The sequence below is a fragment of the Meleagris gallopavo genome, chromosome 1, assembly GCF_905368555.1.
Source record: "Meleagris gallopavo chromosome 1, MGAL_WU_HG_1.1, whole genome shotgun sequence".
Classification (NCBI taxonomy): Eukaryota; Metazoa; Chordata; class Aves; order Galliformes; family Phasianidae; genus Meleagris; species Meleagris gallopavo.
The window spans coordinates 43,436,655-43,455,340 of record NC_139404.1 but is presented as its reverse complement, the minus strand read 5'-3'; the positions used below and the strand labels follow the sequence as shown (position 1 = coordinate 43,455,340).

Below are 18,686 nucleotides of genomic sequence, written 5' to 3'. Positions count from 1 at the left end.
CCCTTAGGAAGTGATCAGTATAAGTGTTCTTCAGGATGCAGTAACACTGACTTCCTTAGAGACTTTTGCAGGGTTGAGGGTTCCTCCAGCTCTCTTGCCGTGAGCATCCATGCAGGCTTTAGTAATTAAAGTTGAAGCAGTATTATATCTTAAAGGGATCTTTAGTCACAGCTCAGAAAGGCAAGTTTTCTCCAACTGTAAAGAAGGGTGTGTTAAAGCTCAGCATGGGCTCTGGATTGTATTTGAAGAGCACTTTGAGATCAGTGGGAGAAAAGTTCACAGATGTGTAAAGCATTATTCCAGGAATCTAGTAACATGAGTCAGTTTATCTGAATATGTCAAGTGTCTTCATTGTATTAAATGATGGCTCTTCAACACTTGAACCATGGTAAAGTGTCAACAGCTAATTTATTTGTTGACAGAAGGCAATTTATCTCCATTTGTAAAATATTCCAGAAGCATCTGAACACCAATTTTTTGATCTTCCTGTGATTTTCACTTCTTTTTGGGAACCTAATCTCTCCTTTTTAAGGAAATTAACTTCTTTGGGACATACTTTGATTAGAACGCCCATAGTCAACACAAAATATTCTTATAGAAAATAATACTTACCTTATTGGTGATCAGTCTCAATCATTTTACGAGTTCCGGAAAACAGATAGGGTTACTCCCTGCTATTATTTGAATCTTTACCATCCTTACAAAAACATAATTTTTAAAGCTAAATGTTTAGCTCGAAATCCAGTGAGTTTCTAAAAGTGCAGTAAGAAAAATCATGAATTCTTAAATGACAAGATATTAAAAAATATACTTTTTAAACAAATCTTTTGTTAGTTGACATTTTAATTGATGAAAATTTATGTTACATTATTCCATGTTCCATTATTTTCTTTCTTCCAACAATAAGGGCTGGAGATTTATTCCTTTTCTGTTTAACAGAAGTTCTATGTAATAATATAACGGCCTTGACACTAAGACTAAATGCCTTTCTGGACATTCTTTATTAAAACAAAACTTGTGCTGTCTTCACACAGAAACCATTAAACTTATAATACTTATTATAAACAATAATTGGGCTAAAATAATTATAATATTATGTGATAATTAGGTGAATTGTAAGATTGAGACATATTGGAGATCAGACTTTAGGACCTATATGAAGTATTACAAATAAGTTATAGAAGTCATTTCAGGTAATGTTCATTACCTAAGAGTCATCTGGTCTCTCTCACAATCATAGGGCATAGGGCAGTTCTTCCTGCCTACGGTGACTGAAAGGAGAAATTAGACTACCATTAGAAGGCCTCAGTGGTCATTTGAGGCTATACAACTGATTTTCAAATTAATGAAGATATGTGTGATAAAATTAAAGACTGAAGAAGTCAACACAGCAAGTGTTAAAGAAGGAAGGTTAAACACTGAAAGTTAAAGAAGGCACAAAAGAAAGCCCTATGCTCAGTAAATCCTAAAAAAATATTAAGAATAAAATAATTAGAACACCCTCTTGAGAAGTTTTCAGGAAAAAAAAAAAAAAAACTGGCTAGATGTAGGATTCTCTGTATTTATGAACTATGATTAGGTTTCTCCTCTGCAAGAGCAATAGGCAGGCCTTGTTGCATTGCCACTAGTTTTACAACCTGAATTGCTGATGTTCCAGTTCCAGTTGATAGACATGATTCTGGATGAAAGTTAGTCCATTCTAATTATATACTTTATTTTTTCATTGCCTGCTCCAAGGTAACAGTTACACTCATCTGTGCTTTTGGGTTTGTTTGCTTGGTTGACTGTTGTTTTGGTGAGGCTTTTTTTGGATGATTTTATATTTGTTTGCTTGTTTTAGACTAAGGAACATCATTTAATATGGCCTAGTAGAGGGAATGGTAATCTTGGTGCCAAATACAATTTGTATGAGAAGTGACTGTTTTCTGGATCAGTATATGAAAAGGGCTGGTTTCTAAAATACTCCACTGTACAAATAAATAGCTAATAGATGGATAATAAAACTTGAATCAATTGTTGTGACATTACAAAACATAGCAGGTGATTGAAGCACTTGAAACATACTAAAGAATCACTACTGATATCTACTAATGCTATTGAAATCTATAATATGTGTATTAAGTTCTTAACATCTCTATAGGATGTAGTGTTTGGTAACACATAACTATTTAGGAGCTATTCATAATTTCAACGTACGAAGCCTGTGCTGTTCACCTGTTAAAGACTCTCTGCCATGTCCTAGGAAGACCTAAGGACTGCAAGAGTTCCTTCTCAGTGTTCACTCTGCAAAAAGGAATGTGATCTAGGAGTTTGTGTCCTACTTGAAGCCACCAACGATAATAGTAAGAAACTGCCATTCTCAGGAAAACCACTTTTACCAAGACCAATTACTGTGGTATTTAGAAAAGTATCTATTTTTAAACAAGTCTTCAAAACACCTCTTTCTAACCAAGTTTTGACATTTATAATTCTTCCTTATTAACTTTGGACTCACTGGTCTGTGTTTTACCTTATCCATATCCTGGATCTGTCATGTGGTTACAGGAATAAAAGTTGTTTTTTCTTAAGGTTTTTATATGTTCTTAAAGTTCAAGTCTAAAAGTATATGCTTTATAATCTCTCACATATTCTTTTGAAACTTATTTCTCTTGCTTTTTGTGTTTGTCCTGACAAATAGTATTAGCAAATGTTAGAATTCAAGTTCTGTCCAGTTTCATTACATTTTATGGCTTACTCCTGCAAGGCATTATTGTCCTTTACACTAGGAAAGGAAAACATAGGTGGAGTGGAAATTTCTCATTGTCTTCTCAGGAAGGGAAGAAATGGAAACAGTGAACACAGAGACTTTTAAGACCAAAGACCATACTTGAAACTGGTGGTGATGAGGGAAAGGCTTGTGTGTTTTGTGCTTTTGGTGCTTTTGTACAACCCAGGGACTTACAGTGTTCAACAGGTCTGTGTCCACTTGTCAACAGGGTTACATTTGCTACACAAGCAAAACTACTGACTTAGGCATTCTATAAGGAAAGAAAAAGATGAAAAACAATATTTAAATGTTCCTTGTGCAGTCTCCCTGCATGCTCTTAAGTGAGGGCACCCAGGAGAGCACTCTATCAGCCTTTTGTTCATTTCCCAGGAATCTGATTGGAGTGACTTCAAATTGCTACAAAAAACGGTTAAGGAGAAGATGATTGCAGTTCTTATTTCACTATGAAAAAGAATGCAATAAATAAGTAACGCAGTGAAAACCAGAAACCACTTCTGTCCACCTCATTTCTTGTAACCTTTATGTATTTAATGGCAAGATGAATGGGCAGGTTATTAATATAAATGCTACAGTATTTAAAATATGCAAATATAAATGACTTTGCAGCCTGCTTCTGTAATACATCATCATCACAACAGAAATGTGCAATAGGTCACCTAGAACCAGCTTCTTCTGCATTGTTTGCGTCACCTAACATGTGAAAGCCCAGGATGACCTCAGTTTTTGTGCTAGAGAATTTTCACTTTGGACACAGCTAATCACAGACTCCAGAATTTCATTTTTCAATAAACGTTTTCCCTTTTACCACTCCTGTGTGAGCCTCAGAAGCTAAACTGGCTCTCAGTGAATTCCAATTTTAGGTTTACATGGAAGAATGGTGTTTGTACTAGAACAACATCCACTCTCTCTCAAAAAAAACCCACAATCTTTTACCGAATATCTTTGTATAAGACATGTATGAACAAAGACATAACTGAAACAGCCAAACAGAATTATGATGCAATTTATTTCCCTAAGCTCAAATAGGATTTACATGCCTTCAAACTGAGGAGATCATACTAATTCTTTACCACTGGGAAGTAAGAATAGAAAAGAAAAGGGAACAGAGCTAACCATGTCTGTATAATGGCAGCAGGTCATGATAAAACTAGGGCTGTGCAATGGCCATGTGGTCAGAGAAGAAAGGTGTAAGTTTACTGGGAAGTAGAAGAGATCTCCCCAAACTGCTCTTTATTGCTGCCTCTTTATGTTAGTGCTAATTCTGTTAAATTTCAAAGCAAGTATTTGGAGTGGTGTCTTTAGATTAATATCTATTGCCTGCTGCTTGAACCATGAATCAGGAAAACATCCTTACTCCAAAGGATTGTTAAAAAATTTAGTTTAGATAGTGTTCACTTTTCCCAGTCACTGAAATGGTGTCTTCTAAGTACTCCAAATATGTGTAAGAAATACAGATTTCACCTCAATGCACGAGTAGTCATGGGTAGTACATCTGCATTGCATCCACAGTGATTAAAGTCACAAAGCATGACTTGCTGGCAGATTATACAAATCACACAGGACTGTTGCTGATGGGATGTTTTATGTCAGTAACCATGACAGTAATGTAATGTTGGCAATTCCAACAGTTAGTTCAGAAATCTCACGATATTTGATTGTTTCACATAATGCCTTTATCCCTGAAGGCTCCTGATTTTTTTTCAAAATACTTTTCTGCCTTTCTAAGATAAATCTCTGCTTCTTGATAAGGTATAAATCTTCCAGACCTTTGAAATTAACAGTCAGTTAGAAAGAACACAGAAAAGGAATTTGCTTGATTTTGAGTTTTAAGGATACATCATTACTTCTTGGTATTAGTGCTCGAAGCCAGGAGACTGAATTTATCTGTGCTAGAAATGTGACTAACGCTGAAAAATAATTCATAACATCTGTAGCATGCAATAACTTTTATACTCTGAAATATGTGTTCACTACACAGAGTGGTGGAAATGGAAGCGAGCAGATAAGCTACGCACTCATTTTAAAACCTTTGCTGTGACTTTTTCAATTATTAGCACTATCATAATAGATAATTGAGCAGTTGATCACAGTGTGTGATTTTATTACTTTTTTTTGGTGTTCTTCATTCTGTTCTGGGAAGGAATGTTATAAATTGTCATGATTCTGCAATTTTGTGAAATGTTTTTTGGGAAAAAAAAATCCAGGGTAGTGGTGTATCTGTAGATCTACTTCTGTGAGAGACCTTCTCAGCAGAGGATGGATTTCATTTTCTCACTCTTTCATAAGGGAAGGACAGAGGTATACAAAAAAAATCTGCGAAGAAAATAAGCCCAAAATGGATCTTAATAGATAATGAATCTTATGGACTGAAAGCAGGAAAAACATCTGAAAATGGTTATAAGTTCCCCTTAAGAAGATGCATTTTAAGTTTCAAGTGTTCCAGTGGACACTCCTTTTTAGAACAATCACATGAGAAAAATAGTTCTCCACTTTTTCAGATTTTTTTTTTTTTTAATTAATAAAGTAGTAATTAGTACTGATGATTTCATAGGGAACGAGAAATGCAGAGAATAGACTTTTACTTTGAAATTGGGGGAGAAAAGGAGTCTGTCGATACTTCTCAGCAAAGAAGAGCAATTGTTTCTTATTTTTCTGGATGATCGGATGCAAATTATGAAATTAATCTTATTTTCAAATTCTACACAATAGAGAACATATTTCCAGTAAATACTCAAGTACACAGCCTGGGAAAGCTTCAGTGAACTTTTCTAAATCCTGTGATTTTCCATGGCCAAGACTGCTGAACCCATAAGCTTGCCATTCACCCCATGCATCCCAGAGTCCACACAGGGTACCACCAAGGGCATTCACCCCTAGGAGGGAGGGAGGCAGGGAAGGAGGACTGCTGCCCACTGTGGGACAAGGCAGAGCCTGGCTTGGAGCAGGGAAAGCACACAGCAGAGGAAGCACAGGCAGCCAGAGGAGAGGCCTCCTCTGCTGGGAGAGCAGCCACTGATGACCACGGCTGGGAATTACACGTAGCCCTGGCCAAATTCCTCAGCTGGCAGCAGCTGTTAGTGGAAACTGAAGCAGACTTGAAAAGAGCCCCATTTTATGGCCCCTATGATAATAATCGTGAGTGTTGGGATGTAATAACACATGTATCTGAGCTGCAGAGTTCAGATCTCCCTCTGCCTTTTGACCCCTTCTCCCAGCTGGGGAAGGGAAGGATTTTCCAGCAGAATAAGCCCCATCCTCAGTTGTTGTAAAATGGATAGGAGAACATGGGAGGGGGGGGGGAACAAAAAAAAAAAAAAAACATAGCAAACTGCTACATTAAGTAGTTTGTAGTTGGCACAGTTCTCTTTTTGTTATTTTGACTATGTGGTCTCAGCACTGCAAAGACGCAGTTCCCAGGGAAGTGTCCTCATCTCTGAGCTATAGACTCAGACTCCCATTTGTTTCGTTTCTCTCACTAGCCTCATAAATCTTGCATTCCTTTTCTACAGAGCTGTATGGCTTCAGCAGAAACATGGCTTCGTGCCAAGCTGCAGACTCTCACTTCTGAGAAACTGGAGGAGCAAACTGAATCCCCTTCATAGCGAGTGGGGTTCAAAAGCCATCTCTGTCATTTTGGGGGTTAAACAATTCCACAACAGCTTGGTCGCAGCTCCTGCAGCTGAGTGCATAATTCCCTGTGCTGCAGAAGTAACGGAGTTTGCCTTGTATACCAAAATCCCTAATCTCCCTTAGTCCTCAGATTATTCCCAAATCCTTGCTACATCTCCTACACCTGCTTGGCCAGCTAAATGGCAGCGTATGTGAGTTGGGCTGGCGTATCATCATGCTGGAAATGACTGTTCACTGCTCTCTGCTCTCTCTGGGACTCAGTAAAGACTGAATTATACCAGCCTTAGCCTCACTGTGTCATTAGCTTGGCTTGTTTCTACCTAGTTTCTGGTTTCATAAAATCTCCAGACCTGTGGGACTTGTGTCTTCTCCAGGTGGTAAGGCACAAACAATCAGACAGGCATTACAATCGCATAAATCTAATTTACTTAAGAAATCATGACAAAACACTACAAACCAGATAGATAGGCTCTCATTGAGACAAGCCTGATTTCTCAATCCTCTCACTACAGAGGGGTTCCTTGACTGAGAAATGCTCTCCACTGAACATCTTCTATATGGCTGTAGTTGAACCTTTCCTTCACTACACTTCTAAAAGTGAGTGTTGGTCCTTGTTGTCTCGCTGTGTGATTGAAATCTGCTGATCATCCAGCTCTGCTAGTTATCCCTCTGATGCATTTGATCGTATTAGTTATTCCAAGCATGTGTGATGTAGTGACTAGGGTAAGAATAAGTTAAGAAAGATTCTTCCAGGGAAAATAAAAGTGCAACTGATACTGACTATCAAAAGGAAGTATTTCAAGCTTATCAACACTTTTTTCTTTTTATAGTCCTATGGCATATTCTGTTCTGGAAGTATTATCATACAGATATGATATGCATATAGATACATATATATAACTAGACATAAGCCAGCAGTGTGCGATTGCAACCCAGAAGGCCAACTGTGATCTGGCCTACATTAAAAAAGGGGTGGCCAGCAGGGAGAGGGAGGTGATTGTCCCCCTCTACTCAGCTCTTGTGAGGCCCCATCTGGAGTACTGCGTCCAGGCCTGGGGTCCCCAGTACAGGAGGGATGTGGAGCTCTAGGAGCGGGTCCAAAGGAGGGCCACTAAGATGATCAGAGGGCTGCAGCACCTCTACTATGAAGGAAGGCTGAGGAAACTGGGCTTGTTTAGCTTGGAGATGAGAAGGATCTGGGGGGACTTCATTGTGGCCTTCCAGCACTTGAAGGGAGCTTATAAACAGGAGGAGGAATGGCTGTTTACAAGGGTGGATATTGACAGGACAAGGGGGAATGGTTTTAAACTAAGACAGAAGAGATTTAGGTTAGATATTAGGAGGAAGTTCCTCACACAGAGGATGGTATCACACTGGAACAGGTTGCCCAAGGAGGTTGTGAATGCTCCATCCCTGGAGGCATTCAAGGCCAGGCTGGATGTGGCTCTGGGCAGCCTGGTCTGGTGGTTGGCGACCCTGCACATAGCAGGGGAGTTGAAACTCAATGATGATTGTGATCCTTTTCAACCCAGGCCGTTCTATGATTCTATGATGATTCTATGACATATATATGTATACTGACGTGAATCACTGAGTTGATGAGGTAGAACTAAAGAAAAAATCTGCTTATTGAAATCTGCAGAGCACGATACTGATCTGGTCCAATTTGCAGTTGATAATTGGAATTTATAGATTTTTAGCTTCTATGAGGAAGACGTTTTCTTCTGAAGTACTACTTTAATGTCAATGGCAATAGCTGCCTGACTAAAGAAATAGAATCTGGTTCATTAGGTCCCATATATTTTGAGAATCCTTATGCTCTTGATTTCAGTATAAGCAAGTATTTTGTGAGGGTGGGGTTATACCATTTTTGCTTATTTGTGAATTTTTAAAATACAGTTATAAGCTTAAAAAATAACTGATTCACTTTTATTCAATGAAAATAAATAAAGCCATACATTTAACAATTTAACAGACAGTAGGAGAGGCATAAAAATCTAAATCTTTACTCAGTTTTAAGTTAATCTTAGAAACCAGAGACCTGAAACAGTTCCAGAATACCAAGCTGTATAGTAATGATTATTTGCATTAAAAATCAGACTGCTATGAAGGATTCTCATGCAGCTTTTTAAGAAGCAAGCTTAAGTATATATGTATTAAAAAATAAAACTAAGAGCTGGAGTACTTGTATGAACTGGTTTTAAAATAATTCAGGAAGTGACTCAGTTAGCATTTTCCTGTACTCGTTCCCCTTTTGGTTGATACTACATAAATTTCACTGGAAGGCATTTGTTGGTGGACACAGAGTCACACTAAAAATTGTTTTCAGAAGTATGTGGACATCATGTGTGTTTCTCAGAAATAAGTAATAAGTGCAGCCCACAGTTATCCTCTAAACTCCTCTGTTTTCCATGCAGAAGAATCCAAAAATCTGCCTGGACAAAGGTAATTCTACATGTAACTCCTACATGTACCTGTCTGGATATTTACCTGTCTCTGTAGAGACTTGAAAGCTTATGTAGAAGTGACAAGTGTCAAAACACTTGGATCCAGTCCACAAGTCAAACACAATTTAATCCTGAATTATTTAGCTGCTGATTTTATAAGATGATGTCCAGATCCACATATTTATGAACTTTTATTTCACTGGAGAGATGCATTTTATGTAGCTGTCAGTTGGTGGATGTACTATACTACTTAAAGATAATATGGCATCTCTATGGCACCACAGGTGCGTCCTGTGTTCCTCCACAGAGAGCATGATGCACTGCTCTCCCATATTCAAAACTCAGACAAGACAAGAAAAACCAAATGTCACATCTACAGCTGTTTTCTGAACCATTTTTTAAAATGTATGAGTACAGAGTACAGAGTATGTGTATGTAAGCATATGAAGTAATACAAGCTTATATTTTAAGGGATGGAAGTTATATTCTTTGTATGTGGAGCTACATACATCCTAGTTTTTAATACAAGATAGGAAGCTTTTATGAAATCACTTTTCACTAAAGGTTATTTCATTATAGTTGTTTTATTGTTATAATATGAAACACAGTTTAACTTCAGAGCTCTATGAAATTATCAGTTCTACCTTCAGTTTGTAGAATCTGACACGTGAAGCTTGAAATGTACAGCTGGAAATTTAATTTGAAGCTTAGTCTTTAGCAAATCATCCCTTTAACAGCAGTCCAAGTATTCTTACGAAGTATGTTCCAAGGACATCCAATAATGTACAGCTGTGCAATTCTTGTGTACCCTGGTTTCTGCCACAAGCACTTAAATTACAAATGCCAGTGTTTTTTATATGAATGTACTGACAGCTAGAACATGCTAATATTACTTTTTATTTAAATAATTCAGTAATTTTTTGCATTTGTATGTGAAAAATACTCTAAAGTTGCTAGACTGTGAAAGCCTTTCACAACAATTATGATCTTAAACAAACAGTGCTTTCTGGGAGAGAATTTTTAGTTGCTGACATCACTGTTGTCTGCTGAGGACAGAAACTGTCCAGAAACAACATGCAAATTATATGGTATTACATTTGTGTATATTTGGAGCTCTAGTCCTACACTTCTGAAAGTAATGAGAGTTTTGCCTACAGAACAATTGAACTGCATGTCTAAATGAGAAAACATTATTTTAGGAATATGAAGAACCCTAAGCTCTATAATCTATTCATGTGCTGAAAATTAGTAAAGTGAATAGTAGGAGATATGAGCTTTGGATTTTGTCATTTTATATGCAGTCTATGCTTTTACACATTCATTCTAGGCTGGAAGAGTCTTCTTAAAACATTTTGATTATGATGTGATTCAGCCAGGCTAACCTATATTGTAGTCAGTTTTAGTAAATATTAAACCCATATATTTTTATACTTCTTTAACTAATATTTGGGAACTTATGGATGGCAAAAAAAATTGGAAGAGTGGTTAGGATTTCTTTAAATTTTAAAAAACCAAAACTTTTTATAGCATCAGGACAATAGAATATGTTCTGAACAGACTTATCACTTAAATCTAGGAAGCAAACAATTCAAAAATTGAGCTCTTCATGTAAGTTAGAAGCACTAAGTACGGTGCCAAATACACCATTCTTTTCATGATTTGCCATAATAATTCAAAATAAGACCTTTTTTTTTTTTCCTCTATTAAACACCACAGAATCACAGATTTTTTTTCAGTTTGGAGAAAATGTCTTCAGACAGTATCCTGTCAATGCAAGTTCCATTATAGCAGGTTGCTCAGGGCTGTGTTTTGAACATCTCCATGGATGAAGACTCAACAGCATTTGTGAGCAACCTATTTGGACAAAAATATCTTAAGGTCTCTGCAGTCCCATTTATTAGATTAAAATTTACTTATTCTAAAAGATAGTCAAAATATACATACATTTTTCATCTGAGAACAGTATCTGTTATGCAGTCCACAGACATGTTCAGGAAAACTGCTGATACTTACAGACATCATTCTGAGGAAACTGAGTACAGCTTCAGAAATGTTTCTTGAAAACCTTACTGGTATTCTACCTGGTGATATCTACTTCTGTCAGATGCCCATACTGAGACTTCATTAATGTCTGTCAAGTATTTCTACCAGCTGTTCATTTGTTCTTTTCACATTTCACATTCTATTGTTTTTTAAAATTGTGTTTTGTTTTGTTTTTATTTATTTTATTTTGTTTCATTTTAATAACAGGACAAGCTAGGAAAGAAACATTAACTTTGTGCTAAATCAGAATGACTATTAATTTGCTGTATTCCAAGTTACACTATGAAAGGAAAGCTGGGTAAAGTGAGTGTTATTTAACACTAAATAATTTAATTTCCATTACTTCACTGGACTTATATATCAGCTATTCAGAAAATAGTCCCAAAGAGAGTCTTTAATTTAAACTGTCTGATGTTCTTTTGGCAGTTGTAGAGAAACCAAGAGATTTGTTCTCCAGAAAACTTGGACACAGTTTCAGCAGACAGAAAAGTGGGGGTTTTGTGTCTTTTTTTTTTAAGGTGGACTTAACTGCAAATTTTTTAGCTACTGTCAAACAAACAATATTTTTTCTGGAAATGCTTATAATTAGCAACCACCCTTCTTTCAATAAAAAAATTCTACTACCCTTTAAATAGTAGAAAATGTTCTCTATCCAGAAAGACTAACACACAGTGAAATCAATAAATGCCATATTTCTTTCTGAAAGCAATTTTTCACAATTCACAAAATTCAATAGAGTTAAATGCATCAGAAATATTTTTGACAAACTCAAGATATAGCTCAGATATATTTTCAGAAAAGGGCATAATGGAAATGTTAAGAGAAAAATTTCAATTTGACATAGCAAAATAAAACTCCATTTACGTCTTTGGAGACAGAAATTCTGTCAAATAAGTCTTCATAAGCTTCTTCAGGAAATGAGTTCTAGAAATGTTTACTGAAAGGTAAATGTAACTAAGGAAAGTTCTGATTGCTATTTGCAAATTATTTCAAAGTTAATTGTGTTGTGGTTTTTTTTTTCACTGATCTTAGGTCTGGAAAGAGTGCCAAAAGACCTTCCCCCTGACACAACTCTGCTGGATTTACAGAACAACAAAATCACTGAAATTAAAGAAGGAGATTTCAAGAATTTGAAGAATCTTCATGTAAGTGTATAGCTGAACTAACACACATACACACAAATTGGACAGAAAAGGTGATTTTGGCCTCATATCCATGCTTTTAAGGAAAACTGATTAAATACTCTGTGATCTTCCTCCATCGTCCCAGTCTATAAATTCTCATTCTAATTTCTCTTCTCATGCCACTAAAGATCTTCACTAGTTTTCATCTCTTTGTAACTGTCTGCCTTCCATTCAGCTCCTGTTCTCCATCACAATTTCTCTCACCTTTTATTTCTTTCGGCAAAGTGGTTTAATTATTTCTAGTAAAAAAAAAGCTACTTCTCAACCCTCACTCATCACTCACTCATTATTATATTCCTTCCCCTCCTGCCCCTGAGCTCATGGAGTGGTCTATATGCTCTCTGTGTCATCAGTTTTTCTTTTCTAATTTTAGCTCAAGCATCTTTTCAAGCCAAAATTCTGCCTGCTGCACTACAATGAAATTGTAGTGGTTTTGCCAATAATTGCCTATTAGTAAAATTCTACCCTTATCCATCTACACCTGTCAACACCACTCTTCCAACACTACTGACTGTTTTCCCTTTGCTATCACCCAAATAAGTGTTTTTTTTCTCTCTTAATTTTCTTTGAGCAGCTTTGAACAATTACTAGGGATACAATGACTATCTGACTGTAACGAAGGGAGTTGTGTGAGTAGATCATGATGCAGTTCTTATATAATTTTAGCAACTGCCGCATAGATGTCTACATCTGACCTCGAATGAGATTATTTATGCCCCAAAATTGTTTTTTTCCAGTTCTTGTGCTTTGCTACTAAACAGATTTGACACTCTACTTCCTTCGTGCTTGTTTTGGTTTTCATCCACCTTGGAGAAGTGTCCTGTTTTTTTTTCGGTGAAGATCATCTACTGGATGTTGAAACAAACAACAACAACAAAAAAAAAAAGAAATCTTTTTAGTGAAACTAGTCTTTTTGAATCCTTCCTCACAACACTGCATTAAATGGTATTGTATATGAGAAGCACTGGCACCGATAATATCTTCCTACTTGGCACACAGTTCAGGTCCTCATTATACCTTGTGCTGAGTTAAGCTGCTGTGAGTGATGTCATCTAGCTGACTTTAATTCAGTGGATATTTTTCTTTCCCTTAAAGCAGATACAATTTAATATTGAATTAAATAAGTAACACTTCAGGGAAGACGTTATTTCTTTACCCTGGTCCCAAAAGTAGCCAGGCATGTTTAGGGACCAATGGAAAACAAACAGAATAATGACAACAGTAACACGAGTTTTACTAAATGATCTACAAAACAACCTGATTTTCTTAGATTTTCTCAGTAAGGGAAAAAGATTCTTCAATCTCCTCCCCAAAATAATGATTTACTCAGGTACATTTATGCAACTAAGCACCACCTCTATGCTTGGCAGGCATCATTTTTCTCTTTGTGTAAGATGTGGGAATGATTCTTATCCCTCCACTTACAATATTCTTCAGAGTAATAGTAAAAGGGGAATATTGCTTTTAGATAAGCATATCTCAAAAGTTTTGCTGTTGACAAAGGTCTGTTTTTGTTTTAAGGATATGTTTGTGCATGTGTGTGATGTATATGTATATATCTCACATATAAACTTTTTAAACATATTCTCAGATACACATCACAGACTTGTGATAGCCTTACACTTGACAGTGTGATATTCAAAAGTTTCTGGACTTCTACCAAAATATGAAACCTTTTAAGAGTCTACTAAACTAGAAATAGTTGCATAAACTATAGCTATTACTGTTACGAAATCTGAAATAATCAGAAACTGCACAGTCTTTTGCATAAAATTACTACTTAGCATAAGCATTTAAAGAACAATTCTCTGTAATCCCAATTCATACACATCTTGATAAAGAAAAAAAAAAAGCATATTCAGTTTACTCCTTTGAATAACCCTTTTAAATTCATTTCTAATTCCTATAGACATCACCTACCATAGGTTTGGAAGCGATTTTCATGAACAAATCAAATTGCAGTTCAATTTGTGCTAAAATATAAAAGAAGAAAAGGGATCTCTTTATCTTGCCCACGTCTTCTCTTTCAGTACAAATGTAACTGATTAAGCTCTTAAATGGAAGAAAAAGAGGACTTAATGGCCACAAAGATGTTCTCTGTAAAAAAAAAGAAATTTCTTGAGAAGGTCAAAGAGCAATCAAAATTTGCAGCTGGGGAATATGGCAAACAAGTAGAAAAGGTTTCAATTAAGGAAATATTTAAATGCAAATAATATATACCTGCAAAGGAGGACACACAAAAAGTAAAAGGTGGTGGCATACCTGATATTTTTATAGTTTTCAATTAATCCAGAAAAATGTGACCGAGCGGTCAAAGTTGTTCTTAAAAAACTGAATGGCACTCCATACTATAAAAATGAAACATGAAATAGACTTTAATTGGAGGTCTCAGGACAATAATGAAAAAAAAAGCCTTAAAGAAAGATTTTTTTTTTTTAGGGCCAAGAACAATGTTTTGCAGTTTCAGAAAATTGTCTGATTTTATGTAAATTATTTGCTTATGATTTAAGCTTGTGACAAAACATTTAGAAATGGTATTGGAAAAGGAAGAAGAAATCTTTTTATGCAGCTGTCAGAATTTTCCAGGCAAACTAAAACTCCTGGAGAAAATACAGTACTTTGGTCCCATGGACATTTAAAAAAAAATCTGAAATACTACATGAGTAAGCTGAAGGAGGAGTTTGGAAAAACAGCACATGGAGTTGCATGCTGTGTGGCAAAGCCAAAACAAACCAGCATACTACCTGGCACTTTGGAAAAGAAGTAATAGAAACAACTGTGTATGAGATTAGCGTAAGATTGCACAAATAACAGAAAAGTAACTGCATGCTTTTGCAACAGGAATTTTTCAAAGGCATAATGTTAGTACAGTAAAGGAAGGTGAATACAATATTGGGCTGAAATCAAATGGAACATTGCTTAGTTTACGTTGAAAGATGAATGCAAAGCCATGGTTCTGCATACAAAAGAGCCCAACCTATCTTCATTTATAATAGAAGACTTGCACAGAGAAGATCTGTGCTAGGGACTTACATTTACAACCATATCCACAATTAGTGATTATCACTGTTAAGTGTATGGGCTAATAAACTGAAATACTCTTTGTAGCAACATTTTATGGAAAAAATACTGTTTTGCACGAAAAATGTTCTAGGCCCTCAATTTTTATTTGTTTATTTATTTATATCAGAAGAGGGTTCCCTATGGAAGGACAAAGCCTAAAACAACTGATGATAAGTCTAAGAACACTTTCCAGGGATATAGAAAATTTCCTGACAGATAAACATATTAGTGAAAGAACACAGACTTTGGATGACTTATTACTGCTTGAGTTTCTTTTTCATAGACATGATCAAAGGAGAAATTAACTAAACATGAGAAATTGAAGACTGTCCAGTAACCACTAGCTTACTATAAACAATAGGCAGAAATCTCTGCCCAAGTTCTACTTCTGAACTCAATTCCCAGTATCACTTAGTAGATAATAGGATGGAGAGACACTTCCCTCCTCTCCAGCTTAGAGCTTCTTAGAATCATGGAATATCTCAAGTTCAAGCCAAATTTCTGTGAGCATTGTCCAAATGCTTCTTGAGCTCCGGTGGGTCCCTGACAAATATTCGGAGAAAGAAGATGTTAATCTTTCTGAACTACAGCACTTTCTTAGAGATCCCATTTCTCAGACTCTCTTTTGCATTGTGCTGAACGCACGATGAGATTTTCCACAGAAATAAGCAATGTGCAACACATAACATGCATGAAAAATATTTTTTTAATGTGCAGAGGAGAAAGATCTTTTTGTGTGAGCATAACAACAGCAGGAAAAAATACTTTTAAATTCTCAAAAATTTGGAGAGCTTCAGAATACTGAACTAAAAAAAAAAAAAAAAAGAATTTTAGTACAACACAGCAATAAAGTAAGTAAATAAATAATAAATAAAGTACACAAGTAAATTATGATAAAGTGAAAGACCTAAATGCTTGCCCCAGTAGACAACAGTAGTGTCGAAATGTTCTCTAGAATGCCAGAACATTAGGATTATTTTTACTGGAGCAATAAAACACAGAGCCAGCTGTTCTCTGGTCATCTGTGCAAGTCACGTTACACAATACTTCCCAGGGACAGCTCAAAATTGGTGCAAACTACAGCTACAGTAAGCGCTTTGGCTTGGTGAGATTACCCACCCAACAAGGTGCTGTGGATGTGATCAAACTGCTTTCCACAGTTTTCTTTCCTCTATACTCACAGGTTTGTTTCAGTGCCTTGACATCTCCTTCTTTGCAGTTCATCCCGCTTCCCTTTCCTTTCCATGCCATCCCTTATTCCTTGCCTTTCCTATCTATGGCCTCTTGATCCACTTCACTGAAGCTTATCAAAGAATTTAAGTTGCAACCTAAGAAAATCATTACAGCACCATGCTTTTTTAATACCGTTATCTTTTCTCTGCATTAAGACTATAGATTGTATGTTCCTCATCAGACAAAACATCTGGTACTCTGTTCAGAGACCTCCTTGGATTCAGGGCCTCTTGGTTCCTTCAACTTTACCAATCTGTATGATTTTTAAAATAAATACTTATTTTGTAAAATTCTGTCTTTCAGTAAAACACAGAAAAGGAAGTAAAAAGGGTTTTTTTGGTTTTGTTTCTGTTAGTTTGTTTCTCTTATACATGCACACTCACACTTAATATTTGGCAGAAAAGCTTGACTATATACAAGTAGTCCAGCATACAAGTATGAGTTAACAACTGAAACCATCAGGCAAACAAAAATGACCAAATTTATTAATATTTTTATTTGAATGCTGACTCCTAAGCTTACAGTTCTTAAGGCATTACTGTTCCTAGCAGCACTACAATAAAACAACAGGTAATAATAAAATACATAACCCAGGAAATTAAAGAAATTCCATCGGGTCAGCAGATTGATTTTTTAGTTTAAACCCTGAAGGCCGCATGCATCATTAAAGATTTGATGTTAGGTAAGAGCTCCATACCCAGCTGGCAAACCAGATGTATCAGAACGTATTAGAGTTGATAACAATTTGCTGATTGTTCTACAGTTCATTTCAGATTTTGGCAAGGCTCTTAGTTCAAACTCTTCTAAACTAAGAATGACAGCTGTAAAGGTGGAAACCCCACAGAACCTTGAGGTTTTCACATCATGAAATAACACCAAAAGATATAATGCCCCTCTCTTCACCCCTGGCCAGGGTAAAAATCTCAGGTTTTGGTAACCCCAAGAACACTAAGCTAGTTCCTATATAATGGCCACATGCTCACTCTGCAGTTTGTTTTTTGACAAAAGCATGCCAGCAAGCGTTCCAAACTCTACCTGACCGTGAATCTCTGGTTTTGTTCAGGGAATGAATATTTGAAGCACAAACCAGGCCAGGGGGAGGTAAATGGACAGACTACAATGGAGGAGCTAGCATCTACTCATATCATACAGTCCTTTTCCCCTTTTATTTATTTAAATACAGGTTTTGTTACTACACTAATATAAGAGGTGTGTCAGTAAAAATTAAACTATCTTTGGAGCACAGCTTGTCCTCTTTTTTTTTTTTTTTTTTCTCTCTCTCTGAGTACTGCTAAAACTGCTGACCTGCTGACCATGATGAAGTGGTCCATAGGTATTACTGTGGAGCAATATACAGTAATGAACATAACACGGCCTGCTTACCTTGCAGGAATTGCATAAGAGCCATAGGATCTATGATATACATACCATATTGTGTATAACACTAGAAAAAGTCTTTATCTCAGAACAATAGAAGCTAATTTTTCTCTTCTTCATAAAAAATTGCTGTGTGCTCTCTGATCTCAAATATGCAGTGTCTTTAATGCTTCATATATTTGAGCCTCTATCTCTTTCTTTCTCGCTTATTTTCCTGCCTGTGGCTAAGTACCTCAGTATCCATATCAAGTCATGTTTACACATGTGCGTGCTGAAAGCTTTTTCTATGGGGATTGGTGATATGCTTCAGGATTGTTGATTTTCTTCTATATGTATTGAAAGAAATATCTCTAGTCCCTCCACCAAATAAAGGAAGAGAGATTTTTAAAAAGAAATTCCTGTGACTGCCTTCAAGTATCATCCTAAGCTGTCAATATTCTTTAGTTTGCTAGATCATTTCATACAAGCAGCACTGCAATTGCTAGCTACAGGTCAAGCACTTTCAATGCTTTCAGATTGACCCTCATTTTTCCCTCTGAGCATTATTTGGCCCTGCACAAAGTCAGTAGACGAAGCTCTCCTTTTGCAAAATGCATATCATGTCCCACCATGCCATCTGGGCTATATTCAGGAAATAGTCCATGTGGCATTTTTTTCTGCCTAACATCCCTTCCTCACTAGAACAGCCTGCAGATGTTTTCCCTCAGCTTTTCTCCTCTAGTTCCTGTTTTCAATGACCTCTAAATTCCCCAGAGTTTTTCATTTAATTTTATTGTGTTTTGTTTTAGCTTTTGTTACATGCAAACCATACGGGGCACATTCTGAGGAAAATAAACAGCAGTGCTCCAAAGCTAATAACTTCTTTCTCTAAGTCTCGCGTATAATAGAGTTATTGTGAAGTGGGAAAGAAACCCATGGGTACGGCTGGCCAGGTGCTCTGCT

At 36.3% G+C, this 18,686-nt stretch overlaps 1 protein-coding gene across 1 annotated transcript in view; it reads left to right on the top strand.

Annotated features, from left to right (window-relative positions):
* DCN (decorin) overlaps window positions 1-18,686 on the top strand; it is a 37,530-nt gene that overhangs the window by 9,743 nt on the left and 9,101 nt on the right. The window contains exon 3 of the mRNA XM_003202126.5: window positions 11,920-12,032. Within this exon, the coding sequence (XP_003202174.1) occupies window positions 11,920-12,032 (113 nt within the window). The remainder of the gene's footprint in view (window positions 1-11,919; window positions 12,033-18,686) is intronic.